Below are 17,644 nucleotides of genomic sequence, written 5' to 3' on the forward strand. Positions count from 1 at the left end.
AGCATATATACAGAAGTACGAGTGGACTCTCCTCAACAATCAGGGTGGGACTCTGGACTGATCCATGGTATTCCAGGAGCGAAAATTAGCAGGTAACCAATTTCCCTTTCCTGTTTATACCCGGATCAGTCCAGACTCCTGGGATGTACCTAAGCTTCCCTAACTAGGGTGGGATTGTGAGAGTCCCAATCAAAAAACACTCTCACCAAGGCCCATGGTCTCTGGAGTCTGGCGAAAGTGTGAATGACTCAAGCGGATGCCCAACAAGTCTCCTGTGGCACCATGAACTGGCACTGAGCGCAAGAAGCCGCCTGCTACTGAGTAGAGTGAACTCTCAACCCCACCGGGACAGGACGCCCCTGACAGATATAAGTTGAGCCTGTAGCTTCCTTTAACCACCATGGAATCGTGGATTTTGAGGCTTTCTGACCCTTCTTAGCCCCACTCTATAACACAAGCAAGCCGATACTCTAAGGAGTGTGGAAAAATAGGCACTCACTGTTGAGCGCCTGCTCTCCCAACGCACGTCCAGCCATTTCTCTGGAAGCGCGATCCTGTATTTAAAATGAGGGGTTGCGCTAAAAAAAGAGATACTAGGGATAGTAGCGCATCCATACCACCTCCTTAGCAGCGGATACCCAGGAGAGGTGGCTGTCAGCAGGTTCAGAAAACTGATGCTCAATTTTACGAGCGTCGATTTTCCGAACCCGCTGACAGCCATGGGTTAGGAAAATAGACACTCATAAAACTGAGCGCCTGTTTTCCTAATCTAACCCACCGGCACTTTTTTTTTAAATTTTAAACCTTTTTGGTTCCTCCAACTTAACATCACTAGGATATTAAGTCAGAAGATGTACAGAAAAGCAGTATTTTCTGCTTTTTTGTACACATTTTTGGGCCGCTCAGAAATTAATGCCTGCCCTGCAGATCAGCCGCACTTTTTTCAGTATCCTGGATGAATTACTAATAGCCTCAACAACATGCATTAGTGCTATTAGTGTTTCACTCCCTGATCTGTACACCAGAACTCAAAGACCTTCCAGATCCTCATGCAAGTCAAGGAAGTGGACAGACTTCAGGCATGCAGCAAGGTAGAAATGACATTGTCCGAATATCCTTTCCCCTTCAAATGCTTCCTCCCAAAAGCCAAGCCGCCAACCCCCAGATTGCTCTGGTCTGCAAACCACGGCCACCGTGTTCACTCTGGCGCCACCAGAATCACCTCTCCCGGATTATTTTCTATCTGCCATAGCACTTTGCCCACCAGCAGCCATGGGGAACATGTAAGAAGAATCCCTCAGGGACAAGGCAGAACTAGGGCATCAACTCTCCTTGCCCTGTTTCCTGTCTGTGACTGGTGAAGTGAGGAGCCTTGGCAGAGAATGCCCCATCTACGATGGAGAAGATCCATTGCCTCCTCAGACAGCTTCCACTCCCTGGGGTCCAGCTGTTGCTGACTAAGAAAATCTACCCAAACGTTGTCCACCCCAGCATTGTGGGATACCGCCAGCAACACCAAATGCTGTTCTGCACAGTGAAACTCCTCCTGAGCTTCCTGGGCCTCTGTCAGACTCTTGTTTCCCCCTTGGCGAGAGATGAAAGCCACAGTAGTTGCATTGTCCGATAGGTTTCACACTGAGCAATCGCGTAACAGTAGCAGAAAGGTAAGCAACACCAAAAGCACCACCCTCGTTTCTAAATGATTGATAGACCAGGATGCCTTGTCCTTGGATCATTGCCCTTGGTCCGACTGATCCTGGAACACTGCACCCCATCCAGAGAGACTGGCATCGGTGGTAACTACCACCCAGTTCAGTAACTGCAAGTCCACTCCGCGACTCAGATGGACCTGACCAAGCCACTACCCCACCCTCGTTTCTAAATGATTGATAGACCAGGATGCCTTGTCCTTGGATCATTGCCCTTGGTCCGACTGATCCTGGAACACTGCACCCCATCCAGAGAGACTGGCATCGGTGGTAACTACCACCCAGTTCAGTAACTGCAAGTCCACTCCGCGACTCAGATGGACCTGACCAAGCCACTACAAAAGACTGGACCTGGTGGCCCCCATGAAGGCAGTGGAAGATGAAGTTGCTCTGACAATGGATCCCGCTGGGAAAGAAAAGACTTGTGTAGAAGCCGCAATTATGCAAAGACTAAAGGAATCATCCTCAAAGTCAATGCCATAGAGTCTAGAACCTGAAGGAAGTCCCAGAGCCTGGGCACCATAGCATTCAAACAGCCTGCGAACCTATGTCTGTAATTTGAGCATGCGATCCCAGGTGAGATAAACCTTCTCTATCCTGGTACTGAAGCATACTCCCAAAGCAGCCAAAAACTGAGAAGGAGCGAGATGACTTTTTTCCAGATTCACCACCCAGCCTAGAGAGACTTCAACTGCTGCAGCACCTGAGACACAGCCTGTCTGCAGAGGGCCTCCGACTTTACCTGAATTGCAGATACAGGTAAACCAAAACGCCCCCCCCCTTTTTTTTTTATTTCTGCGCGCTGCTGCCACACCACCATCACCTTGGTACGCGGAGCTGTCACTAATCCAAAAAGGAGAGTACAAAACTGAAAATGCCTCCCAAGGATCATGAACCTCAGGAATCATTGGTGGTCTGGGTGGATCACCATGTGCAGGTATGGCTCAGTCAAGTCTACCAAAGCCAGAAACTCTCCTTTGCGCACTGCTGCGATGACCAAGTGCAGCCTCTCCATTTGAAAACAAGGGACTTAAGAGACACCTTTTATTTTTTAAATTCAAAATGGGACGAAAGAACCCTTCCTTTTTGTGCACCACAAAACATATGGAAATCTTTCCTGTTCTCTGCTCCCAGCCTCTGCAAATGCTCTATGGTCTCTTGGACAACCTTCCTCTTGGTGAGTGGGGTGCAAGAGAAGAGGAGGAACAAGTCTATTAATGGCCGAGCAAATTTTAACGCACAACCATCTCTTATCCCATTTAGGGCACACTGGTCTATTGGGATTTTGGCCCACTCCTCGTAAGAAAACAGATATACGTCCTCCGATAGGAGGGACAGAAGAGTGGACCGGCATCACTTCATTGCAAGGACTTAGCTCCACCAGAGCCTTGGCTAAGGCCGTCCCGGTTTGGATTTCTGTTCCCTCGAAAGGACTGGCCAGGGATTGTTGTATTCTGGTCCCTTGTCTTTGCGCTCTCACTGAAGGCCTATTTTGCCAAAAACTTCTATTTGACTGGAACCGGAATTACTCCAAGAAAGAAACATTGCCTCTTTTCGGCTAATCCTCTGGCAACATATGTCCCTTAGTCTCACAAAGATGCTTCACTAACTCTTCCAAGTCCTCTCCAAATAGGAGCTTTCCCTTAAAGGCACTCCTCCCGGTCACGACTTGGAGCAGACATCCACCAACCAGTTCCTTAACCAAAAGAGAAGCCTGGCCAAGACCGCTGACCTCATAATTCTTGAAGAGGTTCTGACGAGCTCATTCAAGGCATCAGCCACACAAGCTACTGCTGCATCCAGTCAGTCCGCCTGTTTAGCCTCAGACACAGGCAGTGGCCTCGCAGCCTGCAATTGCTGAACCTAGCACAGGCTGCTGCTACTATTAGTACACAAGGCTAGCTCCTCTGCATATAACTATTGCAAACAGCAGCCTGAATGCCTAACACAAACAACTCAAAAATCTTTTAAAGATGAATTTCCAATTTTCTGTCCTGCATATCCTTCAGCACCGCTGAACCAGCCACAGGAATGGTGGTCTCCTTAGTGACTGCCGAAATCAATGCATCCACCTTTGGAATCATCAAGAGCTCAAGCATGTCTTCAGGCAGTGGGTACAATTTTGCCTTCGGCCCGGCCTCTGGAGTGTCCTACTCTCTGTTTCACTGATTTGTGAAAGGGAAAGGCTTTCACTGGACCCCCCTCAAACCATCCATCAGAGTCCATCCCTTCCCGATCAGATTCCTCTTTGGGAACCTTGATCCCCAATTGCTCCAGAACATGGGGAATCAGAGGCCACAGTTCCTCCTTATAGAAGAGACACACCACAGGATTGTTCCCTTCCACAAAAGGGGCCTGGGTCCAGCCCTTCATCTGGCTCCATGTCCAGGCTGGTATCCTCAGCAGTAGCATCGGGAGAGATAGCTACCAGTGGGACCACTTTCTTTAAGTCTCCAGAGCCTTCATCTGGACTAATCGGATGCGCCCCCCATGCCTAGGATCCTCTGAGTACCTAGGAGTCTTCTCCCTTGAAACCTCAGGTCTTTCCTCAGGCCGCAATCCAAGAGGCTGAACTGACTGCCACCTTGCTGCTTTCCTGGCCAAATTCACTTTATGCATAAGCAGCACAAACATGAAAACACAGAAATCCTCAGAATCATCCCGCAGGAGGTCCCCCTCATCAAAATTAGCCTCTGCCTGACAACGGGGCTCTGTATTGCCAGGGACAAAGATGGGAAAGGAAACTTCCTCCAAGCCCCCCCCCCCCCCCTCCCCAGCTCTGAAGCATCCCCTGCTGAAGCGGGAATGGCAGCCTTCTGAGGTGCTCCTGCACCTGCTTCATACATCTTTTGTCTCAGACGCTGCAGTTGCCTGCCCTGAACCGCACTCTCCTTCCAGAAAAGCAGCAGGAACATAGGCTGGAGTGCGAAAGTCATCCACGTGCACTGCCACGTGCCATTCCCTGAAGCTTAGTCAGCCATGCTATGGCGTTCGTGTAGGCCTAACCATGTGGCTTAACATTGCCGCCCAAGAACTCTGAAAAACTGGCCAGAATGCCTCCCGCAGGTTCTGCGGCTGCTAGAACCCTGCCACTCTGCCACACTGAACTCCCCCCCACCTTATTTTTTTAAACAAATAAAGTTATTAATATTATATATATCCTTTTCTTGAACTTCTTTTTCCAGATAAAAAGGAGTTCAAGAAAAGGATACTTCCCTGTGCAGCTGAACTGCTGCGGAAGCCAACAGTTCTCCTGGGGGGGGGGGGGGGGGGGAGAAGGGAACTGGCACCACCAGTTGTTCAACTCCAGCGGCAAAAGGACCGATCCATACCAAGTGTCCCCAACCCCCTGCTTTTCCACCTCAGCACCAGGAGGGATAGCCCCACCAAGATCTAGGAACCTCCCTGGGAGGAATCTTCCAATTCTAAAATCTTTTGGTTTTTTTTTGTTTTTTAAGACCGCAGGATTTGCATCTCTACCATCTCCTGGAGACAGAGGAATACTGAGGAACTGCAGGTGGCACACCAGGTTATAATGGCAGTGTCAGTAAAGGTTTCTCTGTCTCCATCTGCTGGAAGAGAGGCAAAACCCAGGAGTCTGGACTAATACAGGTATGAACAGAAACAAAAGATTTAAAACACAACTAATATCACTCCTAGATACAGAAGCATAAACAATTTTAAAATTAAAATATATAAATAAAATTCATAATGTAATGACTTTCAAAAACACTGTTGCACCTTTCTCTAGATGTCATGCACAGACCAAAGATACACAAATACATACATATAGTACAGTATAAGTGTGTATGTATTTATATATGCACACACACACAAACTAAACTTTCGCTACAGAAAAAAAACAATGGGTTTTGATCTCAGAAGTTAGGGTCAATAACTATTTTGTTTATTCTGCTCCTAGTTTTACGTTTTGTGGTTTTTTTGTTTTTTTTCAAAAGACAAACTAGAACACAAGTCATGAACTGTGTGAAACTTGCAAAGTGTTTGAAGCTGGGGAGTAAACAGCAATTTTCTTTTTTACAGGAAGAATCCTGTTGGTTGCAACTTCAGCAGAAGTTAGCTGACGACAATCACTGAAAAGAGGCCAGCTTGCCTAGAAAGGAAGGGCATCCCTACTCCTAGCTTTCTCCAGCAGGGGGAGCTCCAAGACCTGCAATTGGAATAAAAATATACTGCAAATCGAGTCAAGAAAAAGTAAAGGCCACCCAAGGGTTTTAAGAAAGTCCATAACCCAAAACTATTTTTGCCACAAAACATCCTATTTTTTTTTTATTGCTTTTCCTTTAAATCAGTGTTTCCCACCATCTCTTAGAGGTATACCTAACCAGATGAATATGCATAAACCAGATGAATATGCATAAAATAGATTTTCATGTTTTGGAGACCCAGTGAATGCAAATCTCTCATATATATTCATTGTGGAAATCCTGAAAACCCAACTGGTTAAGTGTACCTCCAGGAGAGGTACACTTTAAACTACCAAATGATTTTCATTGTGCTCTATGAGACCAAAAACTGCACCCTGGATTATCCTTCTAAATGCTGCAAAAACAAGCAAGCCAAACACAGCAGCACCTTCCTCACATGTCTTTCACTCAAACATACCTTGTCCAGCATTGGCGATGCTGAAGATGAAGGCTCCAAGATCTCCAGGCTTTCTTTCACACAGTTTGCATTCTGCTGTATTACAGAGAGCGATACAATACTCAAATCACTGATCCGACTCTTAAAAAAACAAACAAACAAAAAAAAAAAGCAATACAGCAAGGCATAAATACAGAAAAACATAAGCATTTCTAGTAGCCCCTTAATAAAGTCTGGATCTAAAACTGGTTCATTTTCATAGGGCATTTTCACCTCGTCAACAGAAACGCACTCCCTTAGTAAGGCAATTAACCAACGTTAAAATTACTTAGGGCAGTTTCATTATCTGTAATATTCCTTCAGCAAAGATTCTGCTTTCACTTTTGATCAACTAATGTCACATGGATATTAAAACACGCAGCTTTATTCGTTTTAATGTACTCGCCTGTACCAAAATGTATGAAGTTTAAACCCTAGAATTGCTTCATCCTTTAGAGTAAGACAAAATAAGTGCCAATACTGTAATAAATATTCAGTATAAACACTAAGGGGCGGATTTTAAAACCCCTGCGCGTGCTGGCACGCCTATTTTGCATAGGCCGCCGGCGTGCGTAAGCCCCAGGGCTTTCGAAAAGGGGAGGGAGGGGGAGTGTCCAGGGCGTTCCCGAAACGACGCGGCGTTTCGGGGGCGTGCCGCGGCGTTTCGGGGGCAGGCCCGGGGGTGTGGTCGAGGCCTCCGGACCACGCCCCCGGGACCGGAGGACGGAGCGGGGCTGCCGGCAACAGGCGTAACTTTGCCGACAAAGGTAAGGGGGGGGGGTTAGATAGGGCCGGGGGGGTGGGTTAGGTAGAGGAAGGGAGGGAAAAGGTGGGGGGAGGGCGAAGAAAAGTTCCCTCCGAGGCCGCTCCGAAATCGGAGCGGCCTCGGAGGGAACAGGCAGGCCGCGCTGGGCTCGGCGCGCGCAGGTTGCACAAATGTGCACCCCCTTGCGCGCGCCGACCCCGGATTTTATAAGATACGTGCGTATCTTATAAAATCTGGTGTACTTGTGTTCGCGCCAGTGGCGCGAACAAAAGTACCCGCGCGCGTAGTGTTTGAAAATCCGCCCCACAATGATTACATAAAAATGATTTTTTTGTTGAAATGGATCTCTCTTCATTCTTATAAAAAGTTTCAATTTTAAAACTTAACGATTGCAGAAGAAGCAGAGGTTAATTTGTGTTTGCAAACCTGGCGGGTTTTTGGTTTTATTTATTTATTTATTTTTAAATACTCTGCCATGAGTAAGTAGTACAAGATCAGCAATTAATACTAGTATTATAGCAGATCGATATAATGGAGAAATTACTTACCGGATAATTTCGTTTTCCTTAGTGTAGACAGATGGACTCAGGACCAATGGGTATAGTGTACTCCTGACAACAGTTGGAGATGGAGTCAGATTTCAATCTGACATCAGCACCAGTACATATACCTGTGCAGGAAGCTCTGCTCTTCAGTATTCTCCTCGCAAAGCAATTGTGGATATATGTGTGTCTGGATAATTTGATTAACTTGGTTAACTTTGTTTAACTTGAATAACTTGAGCAACATGATCAACTTGAACTGGTTGACGTGGACTATAGCTGGAGACCGCCAGTGCCTTCAACCAAGAAACGCCAACACCCGGAACTATGGGTGTCCTAGCTGAAGGGAAGCGTGGCTTACCGTGTTTGTCTTGCTCTCGGGAATTGTCACCCAAGGTTTTCGTGTATTGTGGCAGCCGTGGCCAGGATACTGAGTCCATCTGTCTACACTAAGGAAAACTAAATTATCAAGTAAGTAATTTCTCCATTTCCTAGCGTGTAGCAGATACTCAGGACCAATGGGATGTACAAAAGCTATTCCCGAACCGGGTGGGAGGCTGCTCATGGCCCACTTAGTTCTGCCCTTGCGAATGCTGTGTCCTCCCGAACTTGAACATCCAGGCGATAGAACCTGGAGAAGGAGTGAATGGAGGACCATGTCACCGCCCGACAGATCTCTGTGGGTGACAGCATCTTCGTTTCCGCCCAGGACACTGCCTGGGCTCTAGTGGAATGGGCCTTGACTTATGCGGTGGAGGCTTGCCTGCCTCTATGTAGGCCGCCTTGATTACTTCTTTGATCCAGCGGGCTATGGTTGCCCGCGAGGCAACTTCCCCTTGTTTTTTCCCGCTGTGAAGGACGAATAGATGGTCCGTCTTTCGTACGGATTCCGACCTTTCCAAGTATCGGACTAGGAGTCTGCCGATGTTAAGATGGCGAAGACGGCGAGATTCTGCCAAGCTCTTATGCTCGTCTGGAGATGGCAACAAGATGTATTTATTTTTAATTTTTCTATACCAGCGTTCATGTAGCAAATACATATCACATCGGTTTACATTGAAACAGTAGTTGCATAAGAGCATTACATGGAACAGGGGTTAAATGTAACTGGGGTCCATGAAGATAAATACCTGGGGTATATAAAAACTGTTAATATAACATTCAAGTGTAGCGCAAACAATAATAATAATAATTCAAATATTAACAAATGAAATTAACATATAGTAAAAACAAACAAATAATAAGATGGTTTGGTTTAGATGGAAGTGAGAAACCACCTTTGGAAGGAAGGAGGGGACAGTGCGTAGCTGTATGGATCCCGATGTGAATCTGAGAAAAGGTTCCCGACAGGATAGTGCTTGAAATTCGGAGATGCGACGGGCCGAACATATTGCCACTAGAAATGCAGTCTTTAGGAGTCATAGGGACAGACGGTGGATAGGTCTGAAGGAGGCTCTTGCTAGGAAGTCTAGTACTAGATTGAGGTCCATAGGGGTATCTGTCTCTTTAGGGGTGGTCGGATCTGCTTGACTTCTCTCAGGACGCGGGAGATGTCCGGATGAGATGCTAGGCTAATGCGTTCCACTTTGGTTCCGAAGCAGGCCAAGGCGGCCACCTGAACCTTGATGGAGTTAAGGGACAACCCCTTCTGTAAGCCGTCCTACAGGAATTCCAGGATCGTGGGAATTTTGGCTGTCCGCGGAAGAATGTCGTGGTCTTCGCACCAGGCTTCGAATATTCTCCATATTCGTGTGTAGGTTAGCGATGTGGAGAACTTGCGTGCTCGGAGTAAGATGTCAATCACTGCCCTCAAGTATCCGCTCTTCTTCAGGCGTGTCCTCTCAATGGCCAGACTGTAAGAGAGAATACATTTGGGTCTTCGTGGAGGATCGGGCCTTGCTGAAGCAGATCCCTGTATGGGGGTAGTGGAGTTCTGCTATCGCGAATGCTTCAAGACGCAACATAAGAGATCATACAGCTCTTTATATGATCACATTATATTCTTAGTTGATATATAACTAATGAATTCAAGAAGATTATTGTAAGCCCCTGAGGCAGCCGTTTTGAAACGGCGAAACTCGGCCAGAGTCGGGCTACCCTTGTGTCTCCACTGCAATAAAGGATTGTTTTAAGACTACAGGATATAACACATCCAATTATGAATATTTATAATGATCTATGTTACCGCAAAGTCTTGGCACATGTTTAGTGATAGAATTTATTATCTGTTTCCAATATTGATATTTGTGCCTTATTGTAAACAGTTATGATGGTACCTAACTGAATGACGGCATAGAAAAGTTTTTAAATAAATAAATAAATAAATAAGCGCCTTCGCATGTCTGCGTACCACAGCCTTCTTGGCCAGTCCGGGGCCACTAGAAGTACTAGCCCCCTGTGGTATTCTATCTTGCAGATGATCCCGTCCAGTAGTGGCCACGGGGGGGAAGGCGTATAACAGGTCTTCCTGTGGCCAATCTGGACGAGGGCATCGATCCCTTGGGATTGTAATTCTCGTCTGCGACTGAAGAAGTTGGGGACTCAGGCGTTGGACTGGGTTGCCAGGAGATCCATGGCTGAGGTTCCCCAGCGGCTTACTATCTCTGGACGGCTGTGATCAGCATCCATTCCCCTGGGTCTAGACTCTCTCTGCTGAGGTAGTCCACAGTGACATTGTCTTTTCCCGCGATGTGGGCGGCTGAGATCCCTTGTAGGTTTGCTTCCGCCCACGCCATTAGGGGATCTATTTCCAGGGACACCTGTTGGCTTCTGGTTCCTCCCTGGCGGTTGATGTAGGCAACTGTTATCCGACATGACTGACAAGTTTGCCCTGGAGTCTGTGACTGAACCATAGGCAGGCTAGTCTGACCACCCGGGCTTCCAGTCAGTTGATGTTCCACACCGACTCTTCCTTGTCCCATTTCCCCTGGGTCGTCAGTTCCTGGCAGTGGGTTACCCACCCTTGTAGGCTCGCATCTGTGGTGAGCAAGATCCAGGTCGGTGGGGACAGCCTTACTCCCTTGCTTAGATGGTCTTCTTGTAGCCACCATTGGAGCTGGTTCCGCACTTCCTCCGGGAGCTGGAGGTGAATAGAGTAGTCCTGGGACATCGGGTTCCATCGTGACAGTAGGGAGCGCTGTAGCGGTTGCATGTGAGCTCTTTCCCATGGGACCACTTCCAGGGTGGATGTCATGAGGCCGAGGACTTGGAGGAAGACCCATACTCTGGGGCGAAGACCTCCTAGCAGGTTTCGCAATTGGTTCATCTGTTTTCTTCTCATTGTAGGGGGAAAAATGACCTTGTCTTGTTTGGTATCGAACCGGACTCCCAGGTATTCTAGAGATTGGAAGGGCTGCAGACAGCTCTTGTTTGTGTTGACGACCCACCCAAGGTTCTCCAGTAGAGTCTTGACTCTGGTGGTCGCCTGATGACTTTCCTCTGGAGATTTTGCCCTGATCAGCCAATCGTCCAGATATGGATGTACGAGGATTCTTTCTTTCCTCAGTGTCGCCGTCACTACCACCATGATTTTGGTGAACGTCCGGGGGACTGGCTAGCCCGAAGGGGAGCCCCTGGAACTGGTAGTGGTGGTTCAGGATTGTGAAGCGTAGGAAGTGTTGATGCTCGTGATGGACTGGGATATGCAGGTAGGCTTCTGACAGGTCCAGGGATGTAAGGAATTCTCCCGCATGTATCGCCCTTATTACTGAGCGAAGGGTTTCCATGTGGAAGTGTGGTACCCTTAGGTAGCGGTTGACCAACTTGAGGTCCAGATGGGCTGGAACATTCCCTCTTTCTTGGGGATGATAAAATAGATGGAATAGTGCCTAGTTTTTTATGTTGCGTGGGCACCGGCGTTATGGCCTTTAGGGTGAGTAATTTGGCCAGTGTTGTTTCCACTGCCATCCTCTTGGAGGGTGCGTGGCAAGGAGATTTCCTGAATTTGTCCGAAGGGATGCTGTGAATGTCCAGATAGTATCCCTCTCGAATGATGGTTAGGACCCACTTGTCCGCTGTTATCTCGACCCATCTTTGGTAGAATAGGGCAAGCCTGCCCCCTATGGCTTCTTCCTGTGGATGGGTCGGCTGATTCTCATTGTGGGGTGCGGCTGGGGCTTGGGCCAGAGCTGGCTTCCCTCTTGTTGTGTTTGTTCCGAAAGGACTGGCCCCTGCCTACAGGGAGAGGTGCTTGATATGTACTCTTGTAGGGTCTAAAACGCTGTGATCTCTGCCCTTAGGTAATCGGGGAGAGGGGCATTGGCTTCTTTTGTTCTTGTCTTCCGGTAGCCAAGGTACTGGATATTCGCCCCATTTGTCGGCTAACTTCTCCAGCTCGCTTCCGAACAGGAGGGCTCCTTTAAAGAGCATTCTCATGCGTTTCGTCTTGGAAGTTGCGTCGGCTGACCAGCTTCAGAGCCAGAGTTGCCTTCTGGCTGCCACTATGGATGAGACACCCCTGGCTGAGGTGCGCACCAGGTTGGAGGTCGCGTCTGTGAGGAAGGATATTGCTGGTCACCACGGCACAGCAGGCCGCAATCTGCAGCAACATGGCTGATACGTCGAATGACTGTTTGAGGATGGATTCCTGACGTCTGTCCTGAGCATCCTTGAGTGCCACCCCTCCCTCGACTGGAATGGTAGTGCACTTTGTAACCGTGCAGACCATGGCATCCACTTTGAGGAACACCAGGAGATCTTTGGCTGAGGGTTCCAGTGGATATAGGGCTTCCAGGGCCCGACCCCCTTTGAAATTGGCCTCCGGAGCATCCCATTCCAAGTTGATCAGCTGTTGTACGGCTTGCAGCAAAGGGAAATGGCAGGAGGCCTGACTGATCCCTTCTAGGAGAGGGTTAGTCTTTGGTTCCCCTGTGGCACTTGTGCCTGGGATGGCGAGCTCCTTCAAGCTGAGACACACAAGATCTGGTAGCTCGTCTTTGGAGAAGAAATGCCTCATGGCTCGGTAAGGCTCCGTTCCTGGAGGTATTTCCCCTTCCTCCAGGGAGTCTTGATCCTCATCCGAGGTGTCCGTGTCCCCCAAGGTGAGGCTTTTGGACGGGGAGGGGGCATGTCTCTGGGAGGCCTAGAGGGCTCTGGGAGGCTAGGGTCCTCTGGTAGAGGATGTGTCTGTCATCGGTGGCGGTTGCATGTGAACAAAGGTATGTAGACCCTTAAAGAATTCTACACAGGAGAAGGATCCTGGGTCTAGATTAAAAACCGCTGCATTCCCCAGGGACCCCGTTTGAGGGAGGGTCATGCTGGGGATAGAGAGGTCCGGGATACTATCGGTGGATCCGGATTCCTGTACAGGCTGGGGAGGGCGTTGATCAGGTTCTCCCAGGGCCTCCTCGCGCTGCGCAGCTCTTATGTGGCAGGCTGGGCAGAGGGCTTGTGCCTTGGTTTTCTTGGCCGGTGATGCCATGGTTTTCTGCGCTTAGGTCGTAGAAACCCCGGTCTGTGCGTTTAATGTGCGCACCGGAAGGCTTAGTTATGCGCTCCAGGTGCACCCAAGATGTGCGTGTAGGGCGGGATGTGCGCGCCTCTGTGCGCTCAGCCTTAATTTGTGCGCCCGGCACAGTTGTGCACGTAGCTGTGCGTTCGGCACCTATGCGCGCGCTGCTGTGCGCACAAGCAATTTGTGCGCCCGGCTCGTCTCTGTGCGCACGTTCAGTTAGGCGGACTGAGTGGCGATCAAGGGGAAATGGCATCAGCGACCACCACGGAGGGTCTCCACGTGGGAGGGCCCTCATATCCGATCGGGGTCTAGACCGGACTGGGCTGATCAACCCGATGGTAGACGCCGACTGGCGATCTGTGTGGCTATCTGAGCCTCGGAGGCCGGAGACTTAGAAATGTTTTCTACCTTACCTTGTCTCGGCGTTTCCCGGTCTCGTTTCGAGCGGTCTCTGGCTGCGGGGGGAGAGGGAAAGGTACCTTCACTGCCATGCTCGGTACTGCACCCGCTGCCTCTCAGCCGCTCCCGTTGCCGGGGGCTAAGTCCACGCTGGGAACCGGCTACCGGGCCAAGGCCTACCTCTGAGGGATCTCGGAAATCACCTCAACTGGTGATTTCTGAGGGACCCTTAGGTATCACCGCAGGAGAGCAGGGCTCGTCTGGAGAGGTAAGATTTCTTCTTTGTTTGGAATTTTCTTTTTTCTTTGGTTTGTATACTCTAACGCTGTGCAAGCGTGTACAGAGTCCCGAACTGCTATGGAGACGGAAAATACTGAAGAGCAGAGCTTCCTGCACGGGTATATGTACTGGTGCTGACATCAGACCAAAATCTGACTCACTCTCCAACTGCTATCAGGAGCACACTATACCCATTGGTCCTGAGTCCATCTGCTACACACTAGGAAATCACAATTCTTCTAAACATCCTCCAAACAACAATCTAGAGAAGAGAAACAGCAAATTGCTTTCTCGTCCAATAATAATCTGTTAATTTCACTGCATTGACAGCATCGGCAAAGTGTGTCACCAATTCACCATGCACTTACTACTTGTATGATTTCCTTCATAGATAAAATGTTTCAAGGCCTTATTTCTCTAAGACCAGTTTCAACATTTTTCATTGTTTATCAAGACAGATTATGCATGGGATAAATATTTTGCAAAACATCAACATGTTTATATTGCTCTCGTGGAAGAGAAACGAGAATCAGGGCAACTTGGTGCCTTCCTGAAAAAAAAGAAAAAGATGACTGCACCACCCACTTGAAAGCGTTTCCTGGAATTTCTTTCATTCATTTTCATATAAGGACTTGAAGCAGAGTACTGGAAGGACTGAAACAATTTGAAATTCTAAATTAAATCATTTAGGCCTTTATAAATCTCTCTTGTCACACACTTCAGGCCAACACTGGGCTAACTTTGTGTGGGTGGCAAACCAAGATCTATCTTTGATTTATCTGGCACGTACCAAGCAACTAAGCACTTTATTTTCTCAAATTCTAAAAGCCAAATCTGAAGTTAATAGTTAACATTGAATAAAAATTAAACAGGTTTCATCAAGCAAAGCAAAGCTCCTCATGGCAGCTATGATTTTATTTGGCTTAAACAAAAAGGAATTTTTGTAATTCTGTGCCTGTGGAAAAAATATTTATTAAATAAGGACCCTTAGGAGTTATATATTGAAGGGCGATAACTGTTTTGTTTATATCTTAAATCAAGTTTAGGCTCAAACACCAGAATTTCCCTATTTACCTAAGGCTTACTGGGGTATGTTTTTGCATCAAAGCACATTTTTAGGTGCAAAAAGTGATTTATTTTAACTGAAAGAAATTATGTAAATCTCTATTCAGATCAGTACATTACACAAAATTAAATATTTGACATTTACTAAACTGCATAATATTTGGGTAAAATTAATTATTGGAGATTTTGGCCACATTTTTTCTACCATCCAAAGATGGGCATTTTTCAGTGGAAAAAGTAAAGTCTATGTAGTCCTTTTCTCTTTCAAAAAAATAAAGAGAAAGATCAAACTAGACTTTAAAATCCTGCCAGGACTTACTTGCTAGGGACAAAATGCACTCCCACCCATTCTGGTCTCCCCCACCCCAAAAAATAACTTTTGGAAGGGGGAGGACCAAGGAGTACATTTCTTCCCTGTAATATTTCTCTCCAGGGCGTGGCCCTTTGTCTCCCACTGCTGCAGCTTTTGATATAAGGGCTGACAAACCTCTTCTCAGGCCCACTGCTGCTGCAGCTTCCTGGAGCCCAACTGTGGCCAAAGACCCATCTGTCTTCTGGGGCCATCTTGTTAATTGCAAAAACAGGATTTTCAAAAGTGTGCATATGTGTTTTGTGTGTATCTACATCATTTATATTCAAAAGATTTATCCAGATAATTACTCGGACAAATCTTTGGTTTCAAAAATGTCTTCCCCTCTCTTTAAGTGCATGCAGAGAAAACTCTTGTGCCCAACTCTGCATGGAACTGGGCATCTCCTGATACAATGAGCGAGCTGACCAACACAAAAACCCCTGGTCCTGTTGGATTATGAATGCTAGCACTGGCATTACCTTGAGAACCTGGTAATAAAATTTCTCACCTGGTTTCAATTATACGAGGTTGTGTAACATGCATACAAAGAAGTTGAGTATACCCATTTCATGCACTACTTTTATCATCCTTCAGAAGCCAAACCCACTGGTATGGCTCCCTTATCCCTCACAATTTTAACTGCTGCCTTAGCTTGGAACTGCTGTGCTGTGACTGTGTAGACCATTTATCCCTGGAATTCAATATGGTCCCAAAGACTTACTGATGCTGACTCTTCTTTGAAACTCACTCCAAATTTATCAGAGGGCTCAAAAAAAAAAAGCATACAGTGCATTTCTGGCTTGTTTCACAAGATTACAGATCATCCTATCACATATCACTTACTCGTTCATACTCATCCTTGGCTTTACTGAGCATTTCCAGAATATCAATGGGTCTGTGTTCATTGCAGCCATTCAGTGTATTGGGACTCTTCCTGTAATGAGAGATCTGCTGAGCCCTTCCAGCTTCCTGCTGCACTACCCTGAAAGGAAGCAAAAATGGAACAGCACATTATATAGCTAGAATGTAGGATTGCTTACCTGTAAACAGGTGTTCTCTAAAGACAGCAGGATGTTAGTCCTTACAAATGGGTGACATCATCAGATGGAGCCCTATGCAGAAAACTTATGTCAAAGTTTCTAGAAACTTTCACTAGGCACACTGAGCATTCCCAGCATGCCCTATATCACATGTCCACGTATGGTCCCTGTTCAGTCTTGTAACATAGAATTACGATAAAATAAAAGAACAGGAAAAACCCAAGTCAGCGGAGTGGTGGGTAGTTTCGTGAGGACTAACATCCTGCTGTCCTTGGAGAACACCTGTTACAGGTAAGCAACTCTGCTTTCTCCAAGGACAAGCAGGATGGTAGTCCTCTCACATGGGTGAATCCCTAGCTATAGGCTGATCACCAACAGAAAAAAGGGCCAGACACCTAACCAGGTGCCAACAGGCACAGCAACACTAATGCTGCTGGTAACCCAAACAACAGGCTCTACACCTCAGGTTCCGGAGCAGACTGGCTGAACCTACTGTCGAGTCTGCCATCCCTACCTAGACAGTAATATGATGTGAATATGTGGAAAGAAGTCCACGTTGCAGCCTTGCAGATCTCCACCATGGGAACTGATTGCAAGTGGGCCACCAACGCTGCCATGGCTCTGACAGAATGAGTCTTGACATGACCCCCAAGATGCAGTCCTGCTGGGCATAACAGAACGAGATGCAATCTGCTAGCCAACTGGATATTGTCAGTTTGGCAACGGCAACACCCAACCTATTCTTATGAAAAGAAATAAAAAGTTGGGTGGACCATCTATGGGCTTCTGTCTACACCACATAGAAGGCTAAGGCTCGCTTGCAGTCCAAACTGCAGTGCTTGTTCGCCTTGGTGCAAATGGGGCTTGGGAAAGAAAACTGGCAGGACGATTCACTGGTTAAGACGGAAATCTGTCACCACTTTAGGTAGGAACTTAGGGTGTGTACATAAGACCACCCTGTCATGATAGAACTTAGTATAAGGTGGATAAGTCATTAAGGCCTGTAGCTTGCTGACCCTGCACACTGAAGTGATCGCCAACAAAACAAAACAAAAAAAAAAGACCTTCCTGGTCACGTACTTCAGGTTAGAGGTGTGCAGTTGCTCAAAAGGTGCTTTCATCAGCTGAGCAAACACCACGTTGAAGTCCCAAGACACAGCAGGAGGCCTTAGGGGAGGCTTCAGTTGAAGCAGGCCCTGCATGAAGAGTACACTTATAGGCTGTACAGAGATGGGCATACCATCTACACCGTGGTGGTATATGCCAATCGTACTAAGAAACTCTGACAGAGTTGGTTTTAAAGCCAGCCTCAGATAGGTATAAGAAGGTAGTCAAACAGTTTTTGTGTGGGGCAGGAGAACGTATCTAGGGCATTCTGTTTACACCACACGGAAAA

At 47.4% G+C, this 17,644-nt stretch overlaps 1 protein-coding gene across 2 annotated transcripts in view; it reads right to left on the reverse strand.

Moving 5' to 3' along the window:
* DCP1A (decapping mRNA 1A) overlaps nt 1-17,644 on the reverse strand; it is a 163,672-nt gene that overhangs the window by 48,071 nt on the left and 97,957 nt on the right. Inside the window, exons 5-6 of one of the 2 annotated variants that reach the window (XM_029600874.1) lie at nt 16,052-16,190; nt 6,336-6,410 (exon numbers count right to left, since the gene is read on the reverse strand). In XM_029600874.1, the coding sequence (XP_029456734.1) occupies nt 6,336-6,410; nt 16,052-16,190 (214 nt within the window). Of the gene's footprint in view, nt 1-6,335; nt 6,456-16,051; nt 16,191-17,644 lie in introns of both variants that reach the window. The other variant, XM_029600873.1, reaches the window with a different exon arrangement.

The sequence above is a fragment of the Rhinatrema bivittatum genome, chromosome 4 (assembly GCF_901001135.1).
Source record: "Rhinatrema bivittatum chromosome 4, aRhiBiv1.1, whole genome shotgun sequence".
Lineage (NCBI taxonomy): Eukaryota > Metazoa > Chordata > Amphibia > Gymnophiona > Rhinatrematidae > Rhinatrema > Rhinatrema bivittatum.